This window comes from Dunckerocampus dactyliophorus, chromosome 12 (assembly GCF_027744805.1).
Source record: "Dunckerocampus dactyliophorus isolate RoL2022-P2 chromosome 12, RoL_Ddac_1.1, whole genome shotgun sequence".
Lineage (NCBI taxonomy): Eukaryota > Metazoa > Chordata > Actinopteri > Syngnathiformes > Syngnathidae > Dunckerocampus > Dunckerocampus dactyliophorus.
Genome location: NC_072830.1, coordinates 12,722,255 through 12,745,614, shown reverse-complemented (window position 1 = coordinate 12,745,614; position 23,360 = coordinate 12,722,255). Strand labels below are relative to the sequence as shown.

Genomic DNA, 23,360 nt, shown 5'->3' with positions numbered 1-23,360 from the left:
CACAGCAAAGCCGCAGAGAATGAAAAGGATTGAAGCTTTTACAGAAGGCCTGAGCGGAGTAAGTGTCTTGCTCTTTGTAAATGTAGCACTGCAAGGGCCAGGACGGGGGACAGGATAAATAAAAACAAAAAAAGTGTGTGTGTGTGTGAGAGAAATATGGGCATGGGAGAGTGTGTATTTTACGGGTTTTACGCTAAAGTCAGCAAGGATATGATAGCCAGTAGGGATTTTGAAGGGATGATGTCTGAGCCAGACTCAGACTCTCATCTCCTCACACAGCCCATCCCGTTCCCAGCATCCCTCCCTTTGTTTATCCCATACACCTTCACAGGAAGTTCAGCCAGGCCCCGGAGCGACCCCTCACCCCTCCAACGCTTTGAGAATGCTGCTTCACACACAAGGACAGCGAGGGAGTGCTGTGCATTAACGCTCTACATGTCCGTGAGCACCGTGGCTTTGTGATTCATAGTTTAACTTGTTGTATATTGGATTTTTTGGACTGTCGGAGATAGAACACTTTTTCTTACTATGTTTGTAAGTTTTATTATGTCGGTAGGCTTTCCCAACCACTGGACTGTGGATCATTTAGTACCGAAGCATGAAAACCTTTTTTTTTTCCCTCTTTCTTACACTTTGTTTCTTTTTGTCATACAAAGCAGGCAAAATCAGGGGGAAATTGAAGGCACTAATGTAAAATCTTCATTAAGTTAAAAGAGAGAATCAGAAAAGGCATCACCAACAACAAGGAACCGGACAAATATGAAAGGCTACATCATCTCACGAAAGACAACACACACACACACACACACACACACACACACATAAATGATGATGCTTTCTGATGGAATGAAGTTATTATTGGAAAACAACAACACTTTAACACAAAGGATTGCAACAACCACATGGAGGAACAATACCACAGCAACAGCAACAGCAATACATGATTCATGATTCATCTAAACAGCAGAAGCATGCATGACAACAATATCAAACAACACACTTCATTCATTTACCATTCATTTTGTTTGTTTGTTTTTTATTTTCCATTAATAATGTTAACATTATTATAACATGAATAATGTTTCGGTCAGTTTTTTACTCCTTTCCTTACTTCTGATATATAATTTTCCATTGATGGCAACCAGTCCACGATGTACCCCGCCTCTCACCCAAAGTCAGCTAGAATAGGCTCCAGCATACCCCCCCGACCCTAGTGAGAATGGATGGATGGATGGATGGATGGATGGATGGATGGATGGATGGATGGATGGATGGATTATTTTCCAACTGTGTTTAAATTTTATTTTCATTTTCTTCTAATTGATTCACTTTCTGTTTTTGGTCTGTAAACACTTTTTTCCTTCATCACTGTATAAATTATCTATTTGATTATTTTCTCTCCCTAAATCAGTTACAGTATGTGGTTGAGTCTATTATTCGTAAACTCATGAACTAAGTTTGCAGTTTACATTGTATATTTATCCAAGCGTAAGTACAGAGCTCTACTTTTTCCTACTCCTTTTCGGACATGTTGAATTGTGTACGCTGATGACTGTTCAAGTAACTTGTCCGAAACAAATAAACCACGACCAACCACCACCGGTACAGTACAGGCGGTCCTCTTGTTACGACACCTCCTGGTTACAACGCACTCCCATAAATGAAACGGACAGTGATAACTAAGCAGTGTAGTGCTCTCATCACTTACACATCCTCCTCCCAATTAGCCTGTCTCTCCCTCCCTTGCAACACCCCTTTTAGTGTGCAAGACAACTGAAGGGACAAAAGTAACGGATTTCATTTCATTTTTCATTTCATTACATTTTTTATGTAATGTATTTTATATGTCCATCATGTGTTCTGTGTAGCCGCACGGTGACCTAGTGGTTAGCATGTTGGCCACACAGTCAGGAGATCGGGAAGATCTGGGTTTGAATCTCCGTTGGGCATTTCTGTGTGGAGTTTGGCTGGCAACCAGTCCAGGCTGTACCCTGCAGGTCGCCAGAAGTCAGCTAGGATAGGCTCCAGCATACCCGCGACCCTAGTGAAGTTGAGCGTAGAAGATGGACGGATGGTGTTCTGTGTGGGAGTGACTTAGGTGTTGATTTAGCTATTTACGTATAAGTTCCCACTTCCGTTTAAAGAAAAGTGCACTTTTTGGGGGGGAATTTTGCCCATCATCCACAATCCTTATGTGAGACATGAACACGTCTTTCCCTTTTCTGTGCCTTCTAAAGATATAAAAACAGATAAAGAGAGGCAGTTAAGAATGCCCGTAATGGGACACACCTATTCCGCCTAAAAGCCTTCTGAAAAAACCTCCAAAAAGCACCAACAACGCTCCATTTACATAATGTGACCTTCATATTAACCAAGCTACAGCGACATTGTTATTATTATTGGTATTAACATTGTTACGCCCAAGAACTACGTTATTGGCGTAGTGACACCTCGCCACATCCCACCGGCTAGCTACTAGCCGCCGAGTGACTAGCTTCACCACACACGTGCTAACAATGCCTCCGGCCAATACCAAAAGGTAACGCTACATATTGCTACTGTGGCTGTGTTTTTGCTTTTGAGTATGGAAAAGTTAACACCAGGTGCACCGATCCTTTCTATGGAGGAAAGTTCGGCTAATGCTTAAAATGACAAAAATACTTTAAGTATTATATGTTATCATGAATGTATTTTTTTATAGCAGTTTTTATATCTTCAGAACACACAGAAAAGAGAAAGTGTGTTCAAATGTGTGTTCAAGTCTCACATAAGGATTGTGGATAATTCCAAAAAAATTCCCCAAAAAGTGCACTTTTCCTTTAAAACTCCACGCCAATATCGTAGGAACGGAACTCGTACGTAGACGGAGAACCAGCTGTATTGTTGCGGACCTGAATGAATTGCCAATTAAAGACTAATATTGGATGTTTTGGGCATTTCCCTTCATTGACCGATGTGTTTATCCAAGTGAGGATGTTTTGAAATGTGTGAAAGCCAAGACAGGAGGGTGTTTGAGGAGTGCATGGCAGTGTTTGGATGTTTGTCAAGTGTTTTCCGGTGGGGTTTTTTCCTGCTTGGAGCTCCAGTCAGACTTCATGGTGCTCTTTAGAGTCTAAACAAAAACAAATTACGTACGTCCAGCGCATCTCTTATTTGTTATCACTTATGCTGCAGGCCCGGTTTACATTCTCCTTAGTGAGCCTCCAGGCATGCTCATCCGGAAATGTCCCCTAGATCCCCTCCTGATTTAGATGTTCAGAGCAATAAAACCCGCTAAGTTGTGGCCTTGGACAAATAAACTGACCAAGCTGTTGATTTTAAGATGTCTGACAGAAATAGACTGAGCAGATTAGATGGAAGAGGGAAGAGAAAGAGATGATTGCTCACCCCTCGCTCTTTCCTGTGCAAGTTTGCCGCAAACCAGTCAACATGTGAGCTTATGTCTCCAGTGGGAGTTCAAGGTTCAAATCTGTGTGTACTCAGGTGTTTGTTTGGCTCGGACAGCTGATGAACACATTATCGTGGTGCATGCACGTAAATCTCTACCTGAGTGCAAGTTTTTGTCGTCTCATCGATGTCTGTTTGCATGAGAAGAATGATCTGATCCCCTGCTGATGTTCTAACTGTCCCCCCTCACAAAGACCTGAATAGTATGTATGTACAGTATATAGTAGTTTTATCGCCACAGACACGGACAGAATAGCAGCAAAATGCATTAAATAAAGCTTACAAATTAATTAGCATTTGATTGAAGGACAGTATTTGATCCGGTACCAACCGGCAAGCATTCTGACCTCCACAAAGCAGTTACGTGTCCAGAAAAACACAAATGAGTCCTGTCCCTTTAAGAAAGTACCTCTACTCTCAACTCATTATGTGCACACACAAACACTTCCATTCAAACCTGCCCACCACCATGGGCAAGACCAAAGAGCTGACCTCAAGACTGTAGACCCGACTGGAAAACTGGAATGGAATAGAAGAACATCAACAAGATTGTAGACCTGCACAAGACTAGAATGGAGTACACGAGCATCAACAAGATTGTAGACCTGCACAAGACTGGAATGGAATGGAAGACCATCAACGAGATTGTAGACCTGCACAAGACTAGAATGGACTACACGAGCATCAACAACATCGTAGACCAGCACAAGACTGGAATGGAATGGAAGACCATCAACGAGATTGTAGACCTGCACAAGACTGGAATGAATAGAAGAGCATCATTAAGATTGTAGACCTGCACAAGACTAGAATGGACTACACAAGCATCAACAAGATTGTAGACCAGCACAAGACTGGAATGGAATGGAAGACCCTCAACGAGATTGTAGACCTGCACAAGACTGGAATGGACTATAAGAGCATCAACAAGATTGTAGACCTGCACAAGACTGGAATGGAATGGAAGACCATCAACGAGATTGTAGACCTGCACAAGACTGGAATGGACTACGAGAGCGTCTGAAAGATTGAAGACCTGCACAAGACTGGAATGGACTACAAGAGCATCAACAAGATTGTAAATCTGCACAAGACTGGAATGGAGTAGAAGAGGATGGTGAGAAAGAGAGCACTATTGTTGCAATCATTGATAAATTGGAGAAATCCAAGATCAGTCAATCAACCTGGCTCTGGAGCTCCATGCAAGAGTTCACCTGGTGGGGTAAGGATGATTGGGAGAAAGGTGAGGCCACAGTGAGTTTGTGTGGAGGCAGAGGAAGGGTGAATATGAGTCGAACAACACCATCCCTAGTGTCAAACATGCAGGTGGAAACGTTCTGCTACTCTGCTAAGGTTGCAAGAAGACCTCAGTGCATTGAGGGTTCATGTACTGTAGAATCTTGGATGACAAGCCCCTGCCTCAGCCGGGACAGTGAAGGGTCGTGCATGGTTAGGCCTTTCCAGCAGGACAATGACCCAAATGTGATATGAAACCATTAATATTGATCATCAGGTTTACCTTCACTTCACCACACCACAAGCAGCTCCTGTCTTTTGTCCGCAAAACAAAGTGCATAGGTTTTTATCTATGCAATGTTGACAATGCATGGAGGTAATTCCATACTTTCACATTATTTCACCTTTTAAAAGTGCTGCATTTTTGTTGCTTGTATCAATATCAATAAACACCTGCCCTACAAACACGTAACCAGAAGAATGTCAGCTAAAACTCAACAAACCAATTTTAGAAAAGCAGAAGACGATTCAAAGCATAAGCACTTAAATGTGGAAACGAAGCAAGCAGTCAGAGAACATATGCCATGGATCCTTTCATCAAACAAAACACTAATGTAACAAACTTAGCAGTGTTAATTCTACAAGTATCATTCTTCTACCATGTCCAATGTGTGGCCCGGGGGCCATTTGCAGATGCGTGGCTGTTTTTTTTTTTATTGGTAAACGGCACATTTTGTAAATATAAATTAAGACAATAAAAAAAAAAAAACAGCAGCAAAAATGGAAAGATCACCAGTAATTTTACAACAATAAAGTCAAAATATTCAGAGAAAAAATGTGTAATTTTTACTAGAATACTGTAATATTATGAGGAAACATAATTTTAGTGTCTCTGAAATATTAAAGAAAAAAGACAGCTTTTTACAAAAATATAGCCAAAATATTATGGGACAACGTCACTTACTAGAAGAAAATATAAAACTAATGTAATTTTAGTAGCATAGAGTTGAAATATTAAAGAAAAAACTAGTAATTTTGGGAATATTAGGCTTGGAAAAAGTTGTAATATTATGGGAATGAAGTCAAAATTTTATTGGGATTTAAGTCATAATATTACAAAAAAAAATGAAGATTATCTAAGAAAGTTGAAATATATGGAAAATTAAAAAAACAAAACAACAAAAAGGGGGCGGAGGGGTGGTGGGGGTTTACCTATATGACACACTAAGATGGCATTTGTTCTTGATTTATACTGTATATATAAAACAAAATGGCAAAGTGGCAAAGTTGCATCACTTCATTTTTCACTATGTGGTCCTCGCTGGAAAAAAGTTTGGACCCCGCTGGCCTACCACTTAAAGTTGCTGGACGAGCATCTTCATTTACTTTTTGTCCAATAGTAAAGATCTTCACAGAAAGGCCTGACAAAATTGCCGTCGGACAATAACGACAGTTTCCTGCTGTTTCTGAAAGACAGAAGCCATTCGCCAAATACCCCAAACGTCACAGGCTGAGATTTTTCAAGAAGCAGTCTACATCAGGCCCTCTGGGGGGGTTCACGTATTGGCTTGTGTTCCAGACACACACACACACACACACACACACACACACACACAAGTGATACGTATGTCAAAAACAGCAGCAAGTGTGCACACTCTCACACACGCAGATGCCTTGAGGGGAACTCAAGCTGTCACCTTTCAGTGACCTCGAACAAACGTACCATTAGAAACACTGCTGCTCTTCTTTTGAATGCCTCTGTAGAAGAGAGGGACTTCAGTAAACCCGCTGATAATGATGGAATTTACATCGCCCCACATCAAGTTCTGTTGAGTTTGGTTTATTTCAAACATGCTTACAAGGTGACATTGAAATGCATCACACGTTCATAATTCAACATGTCCACAAAGGAGTAGGAAGAAGCAGCGCTTATTAAATCCTACCCACTCTCCATATCACAGCAGTCACTTATAGATTTCTTTACTCTCTGTGTCCATACACACTACTCACAAAAAGGCAGGCAGATCGGGACCCCGTGCAAGACCCCAGGATGGAGCCAGAGCACACCATCACCTCTGCAGGCCAACCCACCCCGACCTCCCCCATCTTTCAACGAGGCGTGGGCCGGTATGAGATTCTGATGGTATGAAAACCTTGCACTCTCCTCCGCATGTCCTGCACTGCTCTCCTGATCGCTCCCCTGTCCCTCTGGAGGATGTTAACTTCAGCTCTGATTGGCTGTTCAGTGTCGTCGAGGTCATGTGGTGGTGCCACATACACTTTTGATTTGAGATGCCCCCACAGAAAAAAGTCCAGCGGTGTCAAATCAGGTGACCTCGGGGGCCATTCCACTGGGCGGTTCAAAGCAAACATGGTCACCGAAAAGCTCTGTCAGCCGACCAGTTACAGTTCTCCTCCGGTGTGGTGGAGCACCATCTTGGGCCCACCAAGCACGTGCCACCCGACCACTTCCTTGAAGATGAAAACGCGGCATTCCTTTGAAAGTACGATCGAGATGCTCATCCGAAGTTCTGAGATAATCGTCACCGTTGATGTTGTTGTGGAAAAAGTACGGTCTAACAATTAAACCATTTCTGAAAAGACTATCTGGGGATCGCAGTGCAGAAGAACAAACGTTTTGCATCACAGTTTATGATTTTTCCTTAAATTTTAACCCTCTAAGTTTTTGGAGGAATTTTTTTTTTGCCCACCGGAAAACGTGCCGGTGTTCAGCCATGCATGCAATTATGCAATAAATGTTGGGATGGACCGAAGGATGATGTCCATACCAACATATACAAATAAAGACATCTTATGAAAATATTCAATTGTAACTTTAGGGGCTACTTTTTGGAGAGTCTACTTTTTTTTATACAGCCTATAGCTCTAAAATGTGTTATTTTCAAATATCTTCATTGAAAAGAGAAAAAGTCATTTTTAAACCATCTAATATAATATGATGGAAGTGGAACATAAAATAAATAAAAAATAACGGAATTCTTTCTAAATGAAATAATAAATGAAGAATAAAATAAAGAATAAAAAAAAAACCAAAAACAAAGCAAAATGCAAATAAATAACATGAAGTGACCCAAGACGGTCATAACATAAATGTTTCATTTTTAAACTCGTAATGTAACATTATTATCTCATAGTGGCAGGTCACACTTTTCCACAAACTTGCGTTTTAGGGTCATGTGATTGTTGTTAGCAACAGAGATGTTGTTAAGTGGTTATTGCTTGTTGCTCAGTGGAGAATTAGCACATTATACCACTTATCCTCCACTCCTGTCTCCTTCTCAATCACATTTCCACATTTGATGACCTTCCACGAGAGAAATACGTCGGACAACAACAGCTACAGCAACAGCTACCTACTGTAGCTACAAAGCGAGAGTCATATGCCTTGCTTATGGTTTACAGACTCCAAATCGTACTTTTTTTCTTTATCAAAAAGAAGAGTGGGTTTAGTTCGGAGCTGGTTCCTGTTCAACGGTGAAGCTATGGCTATCACGTTCACGAGGTATGTCCTACCGACTGTGATGGTTGTTTGTGAACTGTCAATCAAACAGTCCTCTTCATTGTGCCACTCAAGGTGACGTCCACAAAACCAACCGTCAGGACCTCGCCACTGTGAGCCTCCAAACAGGATGCTCCATCCATCCTAAGGCGCCATAGAGTGCCATCTACAGGTCACTGAGAGCACCAAGCTGTGCAAAAACACCAAGACAAGTGACGATGTTGATATTACATTCATTCAGTGGTTTTCTACCTCTTATCTTGTTCAGGAGTTGGAATCTCTCCCAGCTGACTTTGGGCAGACGCTGGGTACGTCCTGGATTGGTCGCCAGTTACTTGTATTACACTCTTCTATCTTCAAGGTACTAAAGGTGCTGTTAGCACATTTACCGACTGATGACACAGCATCACTAGCAACTGGGGTTTCAGTATCTTGCCCAAGGATACTTCGACATGGTCACGGGAGAACTGAGAATCAAACTAGCAACCTCAAGTTGGGAGACAACCACTCTACCACCTGAACCAAGTTCCATCCCAAGTTCCAAGAAGCTCAGTTGAAGACAAAATGGATGCTTCACGGAGGGCCTCCCCTGTCTGGAGTTGATGTCCATTTTTGTAAACTTCCCTTGCCATCCATCCTCAAATGTTGTCCATTGGATTTAGATCAGGGGAACACACAGGATGGTCCAAAAGAGTGATCTTATTCCTCTGGAAGAAGTCCTTTGTGAAGTGCAGTGTTGTCCTATTGAAAAAGCCAGTCATTACCAGACGAGGTCCTCCAGTCACGAGGGATGCCCCCTGCAACATCTCCACATAGCCAGTCGCTGTTTGACGCCCCTGCACAATCTGAAGCTCCATTGTTGCATTGAAGGATCATGATGGCGCCCCCTCCACTGTGCCGTGTGGAAAAACATCTCAGGTGGGATCTCCTTGTCATGCCAGTAATGTTGGAAGCCATCAGGACCGTCAAGTTTGCATTTTTTTCTCATCAGAGAATAAAACTTTCTCCCACCTTTCAATGTCCAAACGACCAATTTTGTGGCCTTGAAGGGGACGAGGCATTTGAAGACCTTTTCTCCCTCTGTGGCAGATGGCGTCTGATGGTTATTGGACTGCACTCAGCACCAGGAACAACCTTCATTTGGGCCGAGGATGGTCCCGTGTCTTGACGGACAGCCAATGCGATCTTCCGGCTCAGGACCAGTGACATTTTTTGGGTCACCCACTTTTCTGTTCCATAACCCTCAGGATGTTTGAAGAAGTTTCAAATGACTGTCTTACAGCGTCCAACCTCAGCAGCAATGGTGCGCTGCGAGAGGCCTTGCTTATGCAGCTCAACAATCCCACCACATTCAAAGAGAGAAAGCTTTTTTGCCTTTGCCACAAGAGATCATGACAGTGTGAATACCTGACACTAACTCACATTCAATCCACATTTTTGCCAACATTTTGGCTTTTCAAGGCTGTGGTTTTAAACTTTTGGTCAGCTGATGAACAGCCGATTTCATGGTAATGCTTGTTTGTAATAAATTGTTTTTTATCTCAACTCCATTTCTTCTTTTTGCATTTTGAGGTACTGAGTACCTCCTTAAGAACCAACAGTACAAAATGTAATTTCTTGCAATTTTTCAACTGGTCTTAACATTTTGGTCAGGAGTGTATGAAGAAAATATCAATGAACATTCCTCAGTCTCGTCAGCTTCCTGCTTGATTTGATTAGGCTAAAGATGAAGGTGGGGTTGGGGGTGAAATACACGGTCATGCTCTTTTACTTTTCTTCCTCTGCAATCTCCAGCGTCTTCTTAATGGGAATGGGAAGTTTGGGATGTGGAGGAGAGAGACACGGGCCTAGCCTCAACCTAACCTCCCCCATATGGTCTGGGAAGGGGTGACTTGCAAGCCTTCAGGCAACTTCCAACCCATCCCAGCTGTTGGCTTTTCAGGGGCAGAAGCACCCCACAACCACCCACCCCCACACTGTTTGTTTTTGGTGGGCTTGAGAACAGTTTTTTTTTTGTTTTTTTCTAGAAAAGTCATCAATTGCCATATCCTCCACCAGATGCTGACCTCACAATTCCTGTTTTTGAGCAGAGCTTTTGGAGGAAGGACAAGGGGGAATGTTTCTGATTTGGGAGAGACTGCTGTCGGCACATTAGCCGTAATGCAGAAGCTAGTGACAGTCGCTCATGTTAACTGATTGCAGCCCTGCTGACTGCACTGCCAGGACAAACATGCTGTGTATTATGGCTCCAAAAGCATACACCACGACATCGTTGCACATAGTAGGAGTAGCAAACGCCTAACAGCGTTGTTCCATGCAACCAGTGGACCAGGATTAACCAAACTTTTTCCAATGAGGACCGCATTGCACGGAGGCTAAACACGCAAAGAGAAGCAGCACAAAAATGGACATATCCTTGACGGAAGAAAGATGGTGTGAAAAGGGGGTGACATCTCCTCATCTCCTCAGACAAGAGCTGTCCTACCTAGTCAGACTAGTGTTTGTTCATAGTTGTTAAGCATGAACTGATCGAAGCCTGCTCGGATGAGAGGAGAAACGTCTTCGAAGGAAACCTGAACATTCCAGTTGCCATCCATTCAACGCCCTGAGAATGAAGAGCTGAGACACTGAGACTACAGAGACTCTGTAGACTACAGAGACTACAGAGATGCTACAGACACTCACGGAATTCTTTAATCATCTTTATTGTGTGTGTGGTTTATTTGTTCAGAACACCCACAGAATGATGAGCACGTCTGCTTCGGTCTCCTTCCTTGCCTCAATAGGCACCGTGCGCCCTGCCCTGATGAGGCGTTCAAGCACACTGCGTATTTCTGAGTGCCCGTGCATGGAAAACTATTATTGTCAAATATTCTGTATTCTTATTTTTATATTCAGGCAATAATTCTCTATAAAATGTATTTTGTGTTCATATTTTTTGGGTGTCTGGAACAGATTCATGATTTCTTAGAGGAAAAATGACATGCATATTCAGCTTTTGTACTTTTCGGGTTTCGCCAGACCTTTTGTAGCCAATGAACGACGAAAATCGAGGTACCACTGTAGTGTATACATGACTTCTATCTGCTTGCCAAAAGTTTTAATTAACTTCTGATTTAGTACATAAGTAAGTTATCCTCAATTTGTTGCTTATTATGAACATGAATGAAAGGGTTAAAAAAAAAAGAGATGAGAATACGGGTAATCCTTTACCATGCAACAGAGATAAAGGCAGACAGAGGTTTTAGCTCCACACAGGAGATTGACCTCATTAGATTAAGAAGCATGGGCAAGCGCGCACGCGTGCACACACACATACCTTTGAAATGATGCTGTATATAGAAAAATATAATATGTATGGTATAATCATAATATAATTTAATAGAGTATCATATAAATGTGTGTCCATGAGCTTTTCATCATTTATCCTCAATTTCCCTCAGAGGTTTAAGAAGAAGACACTTTTAATCCATGACATGACGCTTGGACGCATTCCGGTATGTAGAAACGTATCAAACAGCCGGAAAACTTCATTTTTGTATTCACAAATGAATGAAAATAGAGTGAAAATAACATGCAGCTACAATCTCCAAGTGTGTTTCTCACCTTCTTGATCAAAATGCCGCCCCTTTCAAGTTTCATTGGCTCAATTTTGGCTTATTTTGCAGCCGTGATCAATAAGAAAAAGCAGAGACTTGTTGTGTAACTGTGTTAGTTAGCAAAGAACTGCTGATGGCGTCATAGATGGGCAACAGAGGTGGAGGACAATGATTTTCAGTTCTGTTTACATTCTGTTAGCATGTTAACAGCAGACTGCGAACAAGAACGTTTTGTGATGAAACGCAGTGTAACAATAACACGACAAGACATGCTCCATATTATACGCTAAGCGAGAAATGTACACAAACCGAGAAAAAATGTTGGCACACATTTTCAACTTGAACCAAAAAACATGCTAACCTGGGCATACGCTAACCGAGGTTCCACTGTACAGTCTTCATGGGTTGTCGGCCATTTTTGGAGTAGTCGTCCCTCGCTCTATCACGGTTTTTCAAACATTAATGAATGAATAAATTATGGCTGTTTCATAGTTGACCTAAAATATAAAGACAAGTCATATGTAGTATTGTGGTCAATAGGTATCAGTCATGTTACATTGATGAGACATTAGCTTAAATTACATTACGTTAGCTTGCAGACATGGATCCTTGCAGTCCAACGTGATAGTGTGAAAAAAAAATCTCCTCCCATTCCATGTGGAAGTGGTACGTTTTGGGCCTCTTATTTTGTCCTTCCCCACTTCATTTAAAACATATTCTTAAGTTTAGAATTAATAAATTGGAGGCTGACTACTTAGCTCGGTAGCTTACTATGGTTAAAACGAACGGTGGCTGTCTCTTGTATTACTTCAGCGATGTCGTTGCCTGTGCATAAGTGGTGCGCAATGTGATCTAAACAAAGCTAGTAGTATTGTAGGAGTGTACATCTATATATGGCAGATTCATGTTAGATTGGCTGTCCTGTATATCTATCAATCACATGACAAATGTCACAGTGAGGATGGATGATAGGCTGACGTCCATATTTTTTTAATGCCATGCGGCATACGGTGAGGTATTATGTCTTATTATTGCTTATCATATTTAATATATTGGGCAATAGGAGTGTAAATGTAACAGCAACAGGAGTGTCATTTCATGTCTACAGGGCTCTAATAATGTTAAAATGTGCATTTAGAAAGTTATGAACAGGTTTTCTATGTCTTATAGGTCTTATTTTGTCTTATTATGTCAACAATATTGGGTCATAGGGGTGTAAAGGTGACTACAGGGGTGTTATTTCACATCTAGAAGGCTCTAATAAAGGTCCTCTTGTTTGAAGAGGCCAATAGGCCTATACACAGCATTATGTTTATTATCGGTTTTCATGATACGATTTCATGAACGATATTGACCGATATTACACTTTTATGCCAATATCAGGCTGACGGACATCTCCACTTATAGGTCTTATTTTTTTTTTATTATGTCGACTATATTGGGGAATAGGAGTGTAAAGGTGACTATAGGGATGCTATTTCATGTCTAGAGGGCTCTAATTATGTTAAATAGCACATTTAGAAAGTCATAAACAGGTTTTCTATGCCATGTTTTCTCTTATTATGTCAACTATATTGGCTAATAGTAGTGTAAAAGGTGACTATAGAGGTGTTATTTCATGTCAAGAGGGCTCTAATAATGTTAAAACCTGGATTTAGAAAGTCCTAAACACGTTTTGTATGCTGCACCTACAAAAATATTCCATTTATTTATCTGGAATTCACTTATCGCGGTCGGGTTTGGAACCAATTAACCGGGGTAAATGAGAGACGACTGTATTTGCGTTTGTTCTTTGTTTTTCATGTCATGTTCTAATGCCGTAGAATTTGACGGGGCGTCAATAAAAAAACAAGTTGCAGGCACAAAATGGCTACCTGGGCCGCACTTTGGACACCCCTGTGCTACAATCCGGCCAAGACGTGGATAGCCTTGGGTTATGAATCACAGCATGCGACAAAATAAAAGCCTGGGCAAACAAAGCACAATCTAAAAATATCCAATTAGAAACATCAAAGAGAAAAAGGACTTTGGGGAGTAAAAAACTTTAAGGCACATTCAACTTTCCTGTCCTCAAACGTCCACCCCCCCCCCGCATGTGCTGATGAAAAATAGATTGTCAGCTTGTTAGCAAAGGCAGATCCAGGTGCCAATGCAGTATGTATATCATTGAATGGCATGTTTGTGCTGCTGCACTATGCATGAGACAGCCAGGCCTCATGCAACATTCAGCAGGTCGGGGAGGCGGCAGGTGAGGCCGACACAGCCCGCAGCCAAAGACGCCTGCTCTTCAAACGGAGCGTTGTCACAGCTGGCTGGTGGAAGCACACATTTAGAAGCACGACTGGGGAACGGCGCACGCAAAATTGCCTCTTTTTCAGCCGCCCTCGTACGCATTGTTACACGTACAAACACTCGCCTCAGCACAGCGGGGGCGCATGCCACACAAAAGCAATGTTTCGACTTCAGTCGCAAAATGCATCAAAGCACGAAAACGCTCGCGTACACAAGTTGGCTGGCCACATGCACGCTCAAAGTTTCACCTCACGCACGCAAACACACACGCATTCAGCAAGAATGGAATTACAGGGTAATACTTCATTATGGCAGCACTGTAATTTGGGGAAAATAAGCACTTCAAACGACTGGCAACCCACACACGGACACACGGACAGGCTTACTGTAAACGTGCGAGGAACTTCAAGTTCTTTTGGGACCATTATTCCTTTTTCCCAGAACACTCAATGCTCCCACATTGCACGGTTCTAATTGATGGAGATAATTACATGCAAAAATAGTGATTACAATTAGGAGACGGTGAAATGTCAACCGGGGGACACGACTCACCCCTCCAAAATAAATACACTATTGTGTGATAAGTAGGGGTGTCACGAGATGAGAAGATCCACGAGATTGGGTACTACGAGACCAGACGAGATTTTAACATTACTTTCAAGAAAAGTACAATGAATGACAATGTATTGCATTCTACTCATTGGATTTCTACCATGTCACACTCTTCTGCACTCTGTGTGTATGCTAGAGGCCCCGCCTACACCCACCGAGACAAGGAGACTGCATGACTGACACAAGGGCTCACTCCGTTCATGCAGTTGTTCTATGGAACAAACATGCCACGCCAAGGTGCTGAAACCAATGCACAGAGTGAACTCTCTTCCTGCCTGTTCGGAGGCACGCGTGCACATGGCAACATACTGATGCTTAAAACTAGCAAGTTCAAGTGCATTTAGTTGGCATTAAACCATTTATTATTGTCCCAGGCCAAGTGATCACGAGATATTTTTTTCTGAATGAGAAATCTTGTCACGTTTTAATCTCACAAGATCTTGTGACGCTAGATCTTGCGATACCTCTAATGATCGAGTTACATTTCTATATTAGTTATTTTATCCTCTGAATATACACTTGATCATGTTATTTGTAACAAAAAGAATATGTATTTTTAGTTCAACTGTGTGCAATTTTAGATAATTATTAATATAATTGTCATAATTATTTTTAAAAAACAATAAAAAAACAATATACAGTTTTTAAAAAATACAGGATTTTCAACCGTGCACAACAGATTTGACATTGTTTCAAGTTAAGTAGGACAAATTTTAAGACAAGCGTCAATCCTGGTCTACTAAGAAGGTTTATATTCTGATAATTTTTTGTTTTTTTGCAGTAAATATTTGTTTTGTATGCATTTGCATTTCAGTTGTCTCTCGTTTATGGCGGTTAATCGATTCCAGGCCCCAACGTGGTTTGTGATTTTCCGAGAAGTAGGATTCAATATTAATAAATGTGGTTCACGCTAATAAATGGAATATCTTGTTAGTTATTTCTTCTTCTTTTTTTTTTTTTTACCATTATTAGAGCCCTGTAGACATGAAATAACGCCTCCATATTTACCTTTACACTCCTATTATTCTTTCTTTATATCACTTTGCTAATGCGGTGGCTATGGGATCAATGCAGGGACACAAAAGAAGACCACGTTAGCATTACTAACATGCTAACAATAGCATAGTAACATTTTAGCCGTTTTCATGAGTACCAACTTATGTAAACACTTAGCGCTATCGTGGTAGTGTCAGCATGTTAGCAGTAGCATGCTAACATTAGCATAGTAACATTCTAGTATTAACAAAGGCAGACACTTAGCTCTAGTACTACCATGCTAGATGTTGCATGCTAACATTGTTAGCATGCTCACATGAGCATAGTAGCATTTTAGCCGTTTTCATAAGTAGAAACTTATATAAACAGTGCTATCATGTCTCATTTGACGTTTCAGCACATTTATGCGTCATTTCAGCACGGCTTCAGCTGTTCTGCATACAAACTACTCTTATATTAATCCTGCATTTCGACACTCATGTCTTTCCACCTCATTTCGTTTTTTTTCTTCATCTCTTAAGCATTCACACACAATGTCTCCTGACATTGCCATCATCTAGTTCATTCTAAACTTAAGAAAGGGTTTCAAACAGTGAGGAAGGAAGACAAAATAAGTAGCCTAAAATGTACCAATTCCACACGGAATGGGAGGAGAACTTTTTTCACTCTATCATGTCGGACATGACATGGCTGACGACATGCAGTGTTAAGGTAATGTAACGTAAGCTAATGTCTCATCAATGTTTTTGCCATCACAGACGCATAGTGGCCAGAATACTACTTGTCTTTTAATATTTTTTTGACTAGTAATGATCCATAATCAACCATGAAGCAGCAATCGCTTATTAACTAATACATTTTTGAAAAACCCAGTGAGGGAGCGATATCCAAACCACGAGGCAGCGAGGGACGACGTATAACAGCACACCATCATCACGGTTGGGTTCATTGGGTTCAAATGCAAAACACCAAACTGCTAAGCTTTTGTGTCAACAGCTTTAATGATTTTTTAAAAAATGAAACATTAAAAGAAAGCACATTTCTAGCAATTCATTTCCAAAAATGTCAAATAGTATGATAGCTTACAGCAGGGGTGTCCTGACTTTTTCCACCAAGGGCCACATGTTGAAAAATAAAAGAATGCAAACTGCGTCTCAGCTTTGTGATAAGCATATATCAACTTCACTCTTTTGCTCCTTTTGCTCCATTTTTGCTGTTCTTTAAAAAAATATTATATTTCAAATATTTCAATTTTCTCCCCAAATAATATTTGTAAATTTTATTATTGTAATATTAGGACTTTATTCCCATAATATTATAATGTTTTTCCCCAACCCATTTTGCCATCAATGACAACTTTATTTTGTTTTGTTTCTCATATTATAATATTATGACTTTTAAAAAACAACATATTTTTCTTTAATATTTCAACTCTATGCTGCTAAAACGACATTGTTTTTCCTCATAATATCACAACTTTATTTTTGTAAAACTTTTTTCTCATTCGAATAAGACTTGTAACATTACAGCTATTTTTTTTTACCATATCTGCTGTTGTTGCTGTTTTTTTTCCCCAACTATTTTACTTTCTTTTCATACATTTTTGTTAAGTAATATTATGACTTTATTCCCATAATATTTGGACTTTATTCTGGTCGCATTTACAACCTAATTTTCCAAAAATTACAACATTATTTTGTCTTATTTATTTCTCATCATATTATGACTTAAAAATGTTTTTTTTTCCCTTAATATTTCAATATTATCATACTAAAATGATGTTATTTTTGCTCATAATATTACAACTTTATTCTTGTAATATTACACTTTTTCTCATTACAGTTCATTCATTTCTCATTATTCTTGTAAAACTGCTGTTTTTTCCATTTTTGCTGTTTTTTTTGTGGTTTTTTTTTAGTTTTCTTTTAAATTATATTTACAGAATGAGCCACACTTTGGACACCCCTGTTACAGCTTTCGTCTTAGATTCTGGGGCTTCTAAACTTGGATGAGAACACTGAAGGCTTCCTGACCCAAAACATACGACCAGGGCAACAATGATGGAGCGGCTCAAAAAGAAAGAAAGTGGCCTCGCCAGTCTATGGATACGAATCCCATAAAACGTGTGTGGATGGAGCGGAACCTTTGAGTTGCCAAGGAATTACCTGGAAACCTTTAGGATTCGGAGAGTATTGGTGCAAAGGAGTGGACAAAAATCCCTCCTGAGATGTGTGCAACCCTGCTGAGCAACATTATATGATAAAAATCCTGAAGAGAAGAACTTATAAGAGATTTTTTTGCAGTTTGACAGGATATTTGTGTGTGTTTTCCACTGCTATTTAGTCATAACGTTTCAACAAAGAAGCCCTCTACCACTTCTTCATACATTATTTATAAATAATACAACATGCAAGCACAGAAACTCCATTCTTGGCTCAAAAGCGTAACAATTATACACTGACGCTGCCAGGGGCCCACAGGATGCTTTGTCCTCACGAAACACATTTTTGCTTTTTCTTCATGTGAGCTGGAACATAGAGGACGTTTGTATGCTTCTGCACACTTCACACACTTTAAATACAAGCAGCGTCACCACAATGGGATTGATGCATTACAACAAAACCCACGGCAAACAGCAAAATGTTTGTACAAGTCAAACTGGCTTTTACGCACACAAGGTCGAGCCCGTCAGAATCAGTACCAACCATCGACAAGTAGAGTACAAAAAATCAGAGCATGAAGTTACGGCACTGCTGACACTTTTTACTGTAATAGCGAGAGAACGCAATTAGTGTGGAAACTGCATGTGAATGCCGAAAAGTTGAAGATGAACTCAAATGCTGTACAGAAAATGTTGGGATTACGGGAAAAGTTGGAATATTTGGGATGTGGAAAATTGGTAGCCTGATGCTGATGTTAGAATGCTTTGAGAAATGTGGAAAAATGACCGGATTATGTGGGATTCTGGGAAAACTGGGAATTTGTGTGGAAGTAGTAGGGACTTTCAATGTGTTTCTAAAGATATAAAAAACAGCTAAAAAGAGGCAGCTAAGAATGCACGGAATGGGATGCACCTATTCCGCCTGTAAAGCCTTCTGAAAAAACCTCCAAAAAGCGCCAACAACGCTCCATTTACCCAATGTGGCCTGCACATTAACCAAGCTACAGCGGCATTGTTATTATTATTGTTATGCCCAAGAACTACGTTATTGGCGTAGTGACACCTCGTCACACCACACCAGCTAGCTACTAGCCGGCTAGCGACTAGCCTTACCACACAGGCCGCTCAGGCCACGACCGAAAGGTGACGCTACATATTGGAGCTGCCGCTGCCGCTGCTGCGGTTGTGTTTTTGTTTTTGAGTTTGGAAAAGTTAACGCTAGGTGTACGCTAGGTGTATGCTAGGTGTACGTGCTCACAGCGTGGATATAAAACCATAAAACCTTGTTGGAGGTTTTTAGAGGTGTTTTAATAGCAGGCTTTGTAGGCGGAATAGCTGTGTCCCATTGTGTGCATTCATTAGCTGCCTCTTTTTAGCTGTTTTTATATCTTTACAGTGCACAGAAAAACAAAAAGACTTGTGTTCATGTCTCACATAAGGATTGTGGATGATGGGCAAAATTAAAAATAAAAGTGCACTTTTCCTTTAATTAGTGTTATGTAAAATGTGGAATTTCGGGAAAAGTTATCATTTCTAGGGTGTGAAAAATGGTCGGTCCCAATGTCCTGAAGGAGCTGAATGTTTCGGTGTTGGAATGTGTTGAATCGATTAAGAAGAGTTAACATTTTGTGTGCGTAAAATGTCTAATTGCTGAGAACCTTTTGCGATGTGTCAGTAGCTAACGTTTGGGCATTGGAATGGTATGAATCGGTTGAAGTAATTGATTAGTAAGTTGATTAAAAAACGTTTGGTGTGGAATAAGAAGAACAATGAAGACCTTTCATAAAAATGTACCTGTGTACTTCATGTTAAGTACACTGTAAGTATTTGAAACACTGTACTGGACTTCTCCCTCACCTTTTTCCCAATCATCCTTACCCCACCAGGTGGAATCCTGCATGGCGCTCCAGAGTGAAGGTGATGAAGTGTTAACTTAGATTTCTTCCATTGATCAGTGATTGCACCAATAGTGCTTTCTTTCTCACCGCACTTCTTTTTATGCTCTTCTAGTCCATTCTTGTGCAGTCTGGTGCAGGTCTGCAATCTTGAGGTCAGTTTTTTGGTCTTGCCAATGGTGATGGAAATGTTTGAGAGTGTTTTTGTGTCCACATAATGAGTTGAGATTACTTTCTTAGTGGGTTTCGTGGACATATAACCGCTTTGTGGGGGTCACAATGCTTTCTGGTGGGTAGGGGGATCAAATACTTGTCTCCATCAATAAAATGCAAGTTTATTTATAACCTTTACTTTGTGGTTTTTTTTTTTTTTTTAAGAAACACATTCTGTCTCACACAGTTACAAATATCAAATACAGTGGAGATGCACAATATATTTTTTTCAAACCGATACCGAAAGGTTTTTGCTTCTCGAGACCGATATATCTACTTTTTAAAATTTTGATTTAACTGTAGTTTGTGCACACCTGGAGGTAAGAAGGACTGGAACAAATTAGGATTTGACCAACTGTACCTGTTGAGTTGTCCTAATCAAATATCATGACATTACTACTACCACATCACTACTATCAGGAGAACCAGAGTATAGAGCAGAGGGAGCTCTATTCATCTGCTGTGGCCCAGCAAAGTGCACTATATTCGGATACATTCTCAGAGCAGCCGGTGTGCCGCTACGGAGGTCAGGAGAACTGGCGTACAGAGCGGGAGGGGCAACCTGGCGTGGCTCAGCAAGGTGCACTGTATTCGGGAACATGCGCCGAGTAGCCGGGGTGACGCCACGGAGGTCTCTGGCGAACCTTTTTCACTTTTCAAACGCTGCGGCGCTGGCATTTCAGTTTGTCTGCTCATCATCGCAAAGCATTTGGTACAACGTCCTTCCTCTTAAAGTGAATGTTTGTTTTCAAGTGAGCTCAGTGGGTTTTTTAAATTATTATCGGATATCAGAAGTATTTTTAATGTTATTTGATTTATCGGTATGACGTCATAATTCCCTCATATCGGCCCTATAATTATTGGTGCGATCATTATCGCGCTTCCCTAATGTACGACACATACACACTATCCAGGTCTTTGGAAGAAGATAAGCTTATAAACTTAGCAGGGGATCAAATACTTATTTTTACCACTTTACTGTGGAAAATCGGGGTTTTCGGACAACTTGTTTTTCGCCAAAAATGATTGATCAAAATATGTTTTCGTATGACCAGTGCACCTAACAAACTAGTGGAGTGTCCAACCAAAGCATCCACTTGTCTGTGTCTTAATCTATGTGAAGCATGCATTGTGTTTTTTTTTCTTTTAAGAGTTGGGACACCATAGACAGATTGCAGCCAGGGACTGCTGTGCACGTACATGCGCCCCTCGTTTTAGCGGTTCATTGGTTCCAGACCTGACCGAGATAAATGAATTTCCGCGATGTAGTATTCAGTGTTAATTGAATATTTTTGTGTTTTCGTTAGAGCATAGAAAACCTGTTTATTTTTTAACATTAATAAAGCCCTCTAGACATGAAATAACACGCCTATAGTCACCTTTACACTCCTGTTGTTCTTTGTTTACATCACATTGCACAAGTCTTATGCTGCAGGAACTCGAGACGGCCACTAGCTAGCAAGCTAACCAGTTAGCCTCAAATTTATTTCTTCTAAACTTAAGAAGCCAAAAACGTACCACTTCCACATGGATTGGGAGGAGGACTTTTTTCTGCTCATGTGGGACATGCCATGTCTGACTTCATGACTTCATGCAGTGTTAAGGTAATGTAATGTAAGCTAATGTCTCAATGTTTTGTGTCATTGCTGCCTCTTAGTGACCAGAATACAACATATCGCTTGTATTTCAATGTGTTTCGATGAATAATAGACGCTAGTCTACCACAAAACACCCGTCACTTATTAATTATATAATTTCTGAAAAAACATGCTAATCAAACTGGGATATTGCGAAGGACGACTGTCTATCTATACAGTCATGGGAAAAATGATAAGACCACCCTTGTTTCTTCAGTTTATTGATCCATTTTAATGCCTGGTACAACTCAAGGTACATTTGTATGGACAGATATAACGATGATAACAAACATAGCTCAAAAGAGTTTCATTTAAGAGCTGACATCTAGCAACTTCCATGCTTTTCTTGATAATAACCAAAATGAAGTTCTTTCATGAATAGCTACAGCATTGTCCTGACCAAAAAATGGAACTCTTATGAGCTATTTTTGTTGTCATTGTTATATTTGTCCAAACAACGGTACCTTTAGTTGTATCACGCATTAAGATGAACGAGAAACTGAAGAAACGAGGGTGGTCTAATCATTTTTTCCAGACTGTATACATATGCGTACGCATATGTATACAGTGTGTACTGTATATGTATGTGCTTTACTGTCTGCATAAAGGCTGTTGAGTGTGTGTCATGGAAATGGAAAGCTGGAGAAGTATGCACTTTGTATTACTACGATGCAAAAAGATTTCATTGTCTGATAATTATTTGATAAAACAAATACATCAAATTGATGGCTGATGCCGGCTGGGTACGAATCCTTCTGTGGCAGAGTTGAAAGTGACGGAGCAAGACAGACAAATACGTGGACGTGTAGAAAGCTGCTTATCTTCCTCTCTTGCTCTTGCCCCGCCTGTCCTCTTGTCTCTCACACCAATGGCAAAAGATGATTGGGTAGTGAGGGAGAGAGGGAAGGGTGCATGAAGGGACGACGGAAAAGATAAATATGTAAAAAAAAAAATGAATGATTAAATGAATAAAATGGTAGTGTGAAGAGCTTGGCTTTCAGGAATAACCTGCGGGAGACAGGAAATACGAAGCAAAGTTGAGTTTCAGATGTCTGCTGGTGATATGTCATGCTAGTGTACATTTTTTTAGACCACTACATCCGTATAGTTTTTTTGGACCAAATCAAAGAACCAGAAGCCAAGGAAGTGGGAGTTTTAGCCAGAGGAGCAGCCCAGAGCAAGACGGGAAGATCATGAGATTTCACGCAAATAATCTATTAAGGAAAACGATCACATGATGAGAAGTTGCAGCCGCACAATGGAGTAACAACGTCAAATTAGTAGTGTCTCACAAAAGTAATCCATCACTACTTCACACTTCAAATTGTGCGGCTTCGCTCTATCACGGTGTGTCAAAAACACATTAATTAAAAAATCATGCAGTTTGGTGGTTGAAAAAGGCCTGTTATTATTTTTAAATGTGGATGCTTAAGGCAAATGTGTATGGATTGTTTATTAATATTCAGTTGATTAACATTGTGGAAATTCATTTATCGCGGTCGGGTCTGGAACCGATTAAACGCTATAAACGAGGGTCATGACTAAGTTATGACTAAGTTATAACATAAGCAGTGTAGCGCTCACATTATTGACACGTCCTCCTCTCATTCATCGCCCCTCCCGGTGTGCAAGACAACCACAGAGATAAAAGTAAGAAATTGTTCTCTTTTTTTCAAATTTTCATTTCATTCTTGTATTTAATCTAAAATGTACATGTCCTTCATGTGTTCTGTGTACTGTGGGAGTGACTTA

At 40.5% G+C, this 23,360-nt stretch overlaps 1 protein-coding gene across 5 annotated transcripts in view; it reads right to left on the bottom strand.

Annotated features, from left to right (window-relative positions):
- The window catches only part of bcas3 (BCAS3 microtubule associated cell migration factor), a 302,194-nt gene that overhangs the window by 99,890 nt on the left and 178,944 nt on the right, over positions 1-23,360 (bottom strand). Inside the window, exon 24 of one of the 5 annotated variants that reach the window (XR_008573121.1) lies at positions 22,325-22,616. The exons of 3 other annotated variants lie outside the window; for them this stretch is intronic. Coding sequence is in view for 1 of the 2 variants with exons in the window: in XM_054793881.1 (XP_054649856.1) it covers positions 22,606-22,616 (11 nt within the window). In the remaining variant the exon portion in view is untranslated. Of the gene's footprint in view, positions 1-341; positions 22,617-23,360 lie in introns of those variants that run through there. One more of the 5 variants, XM_054793881.1, reaches the window with a different exon arrangement.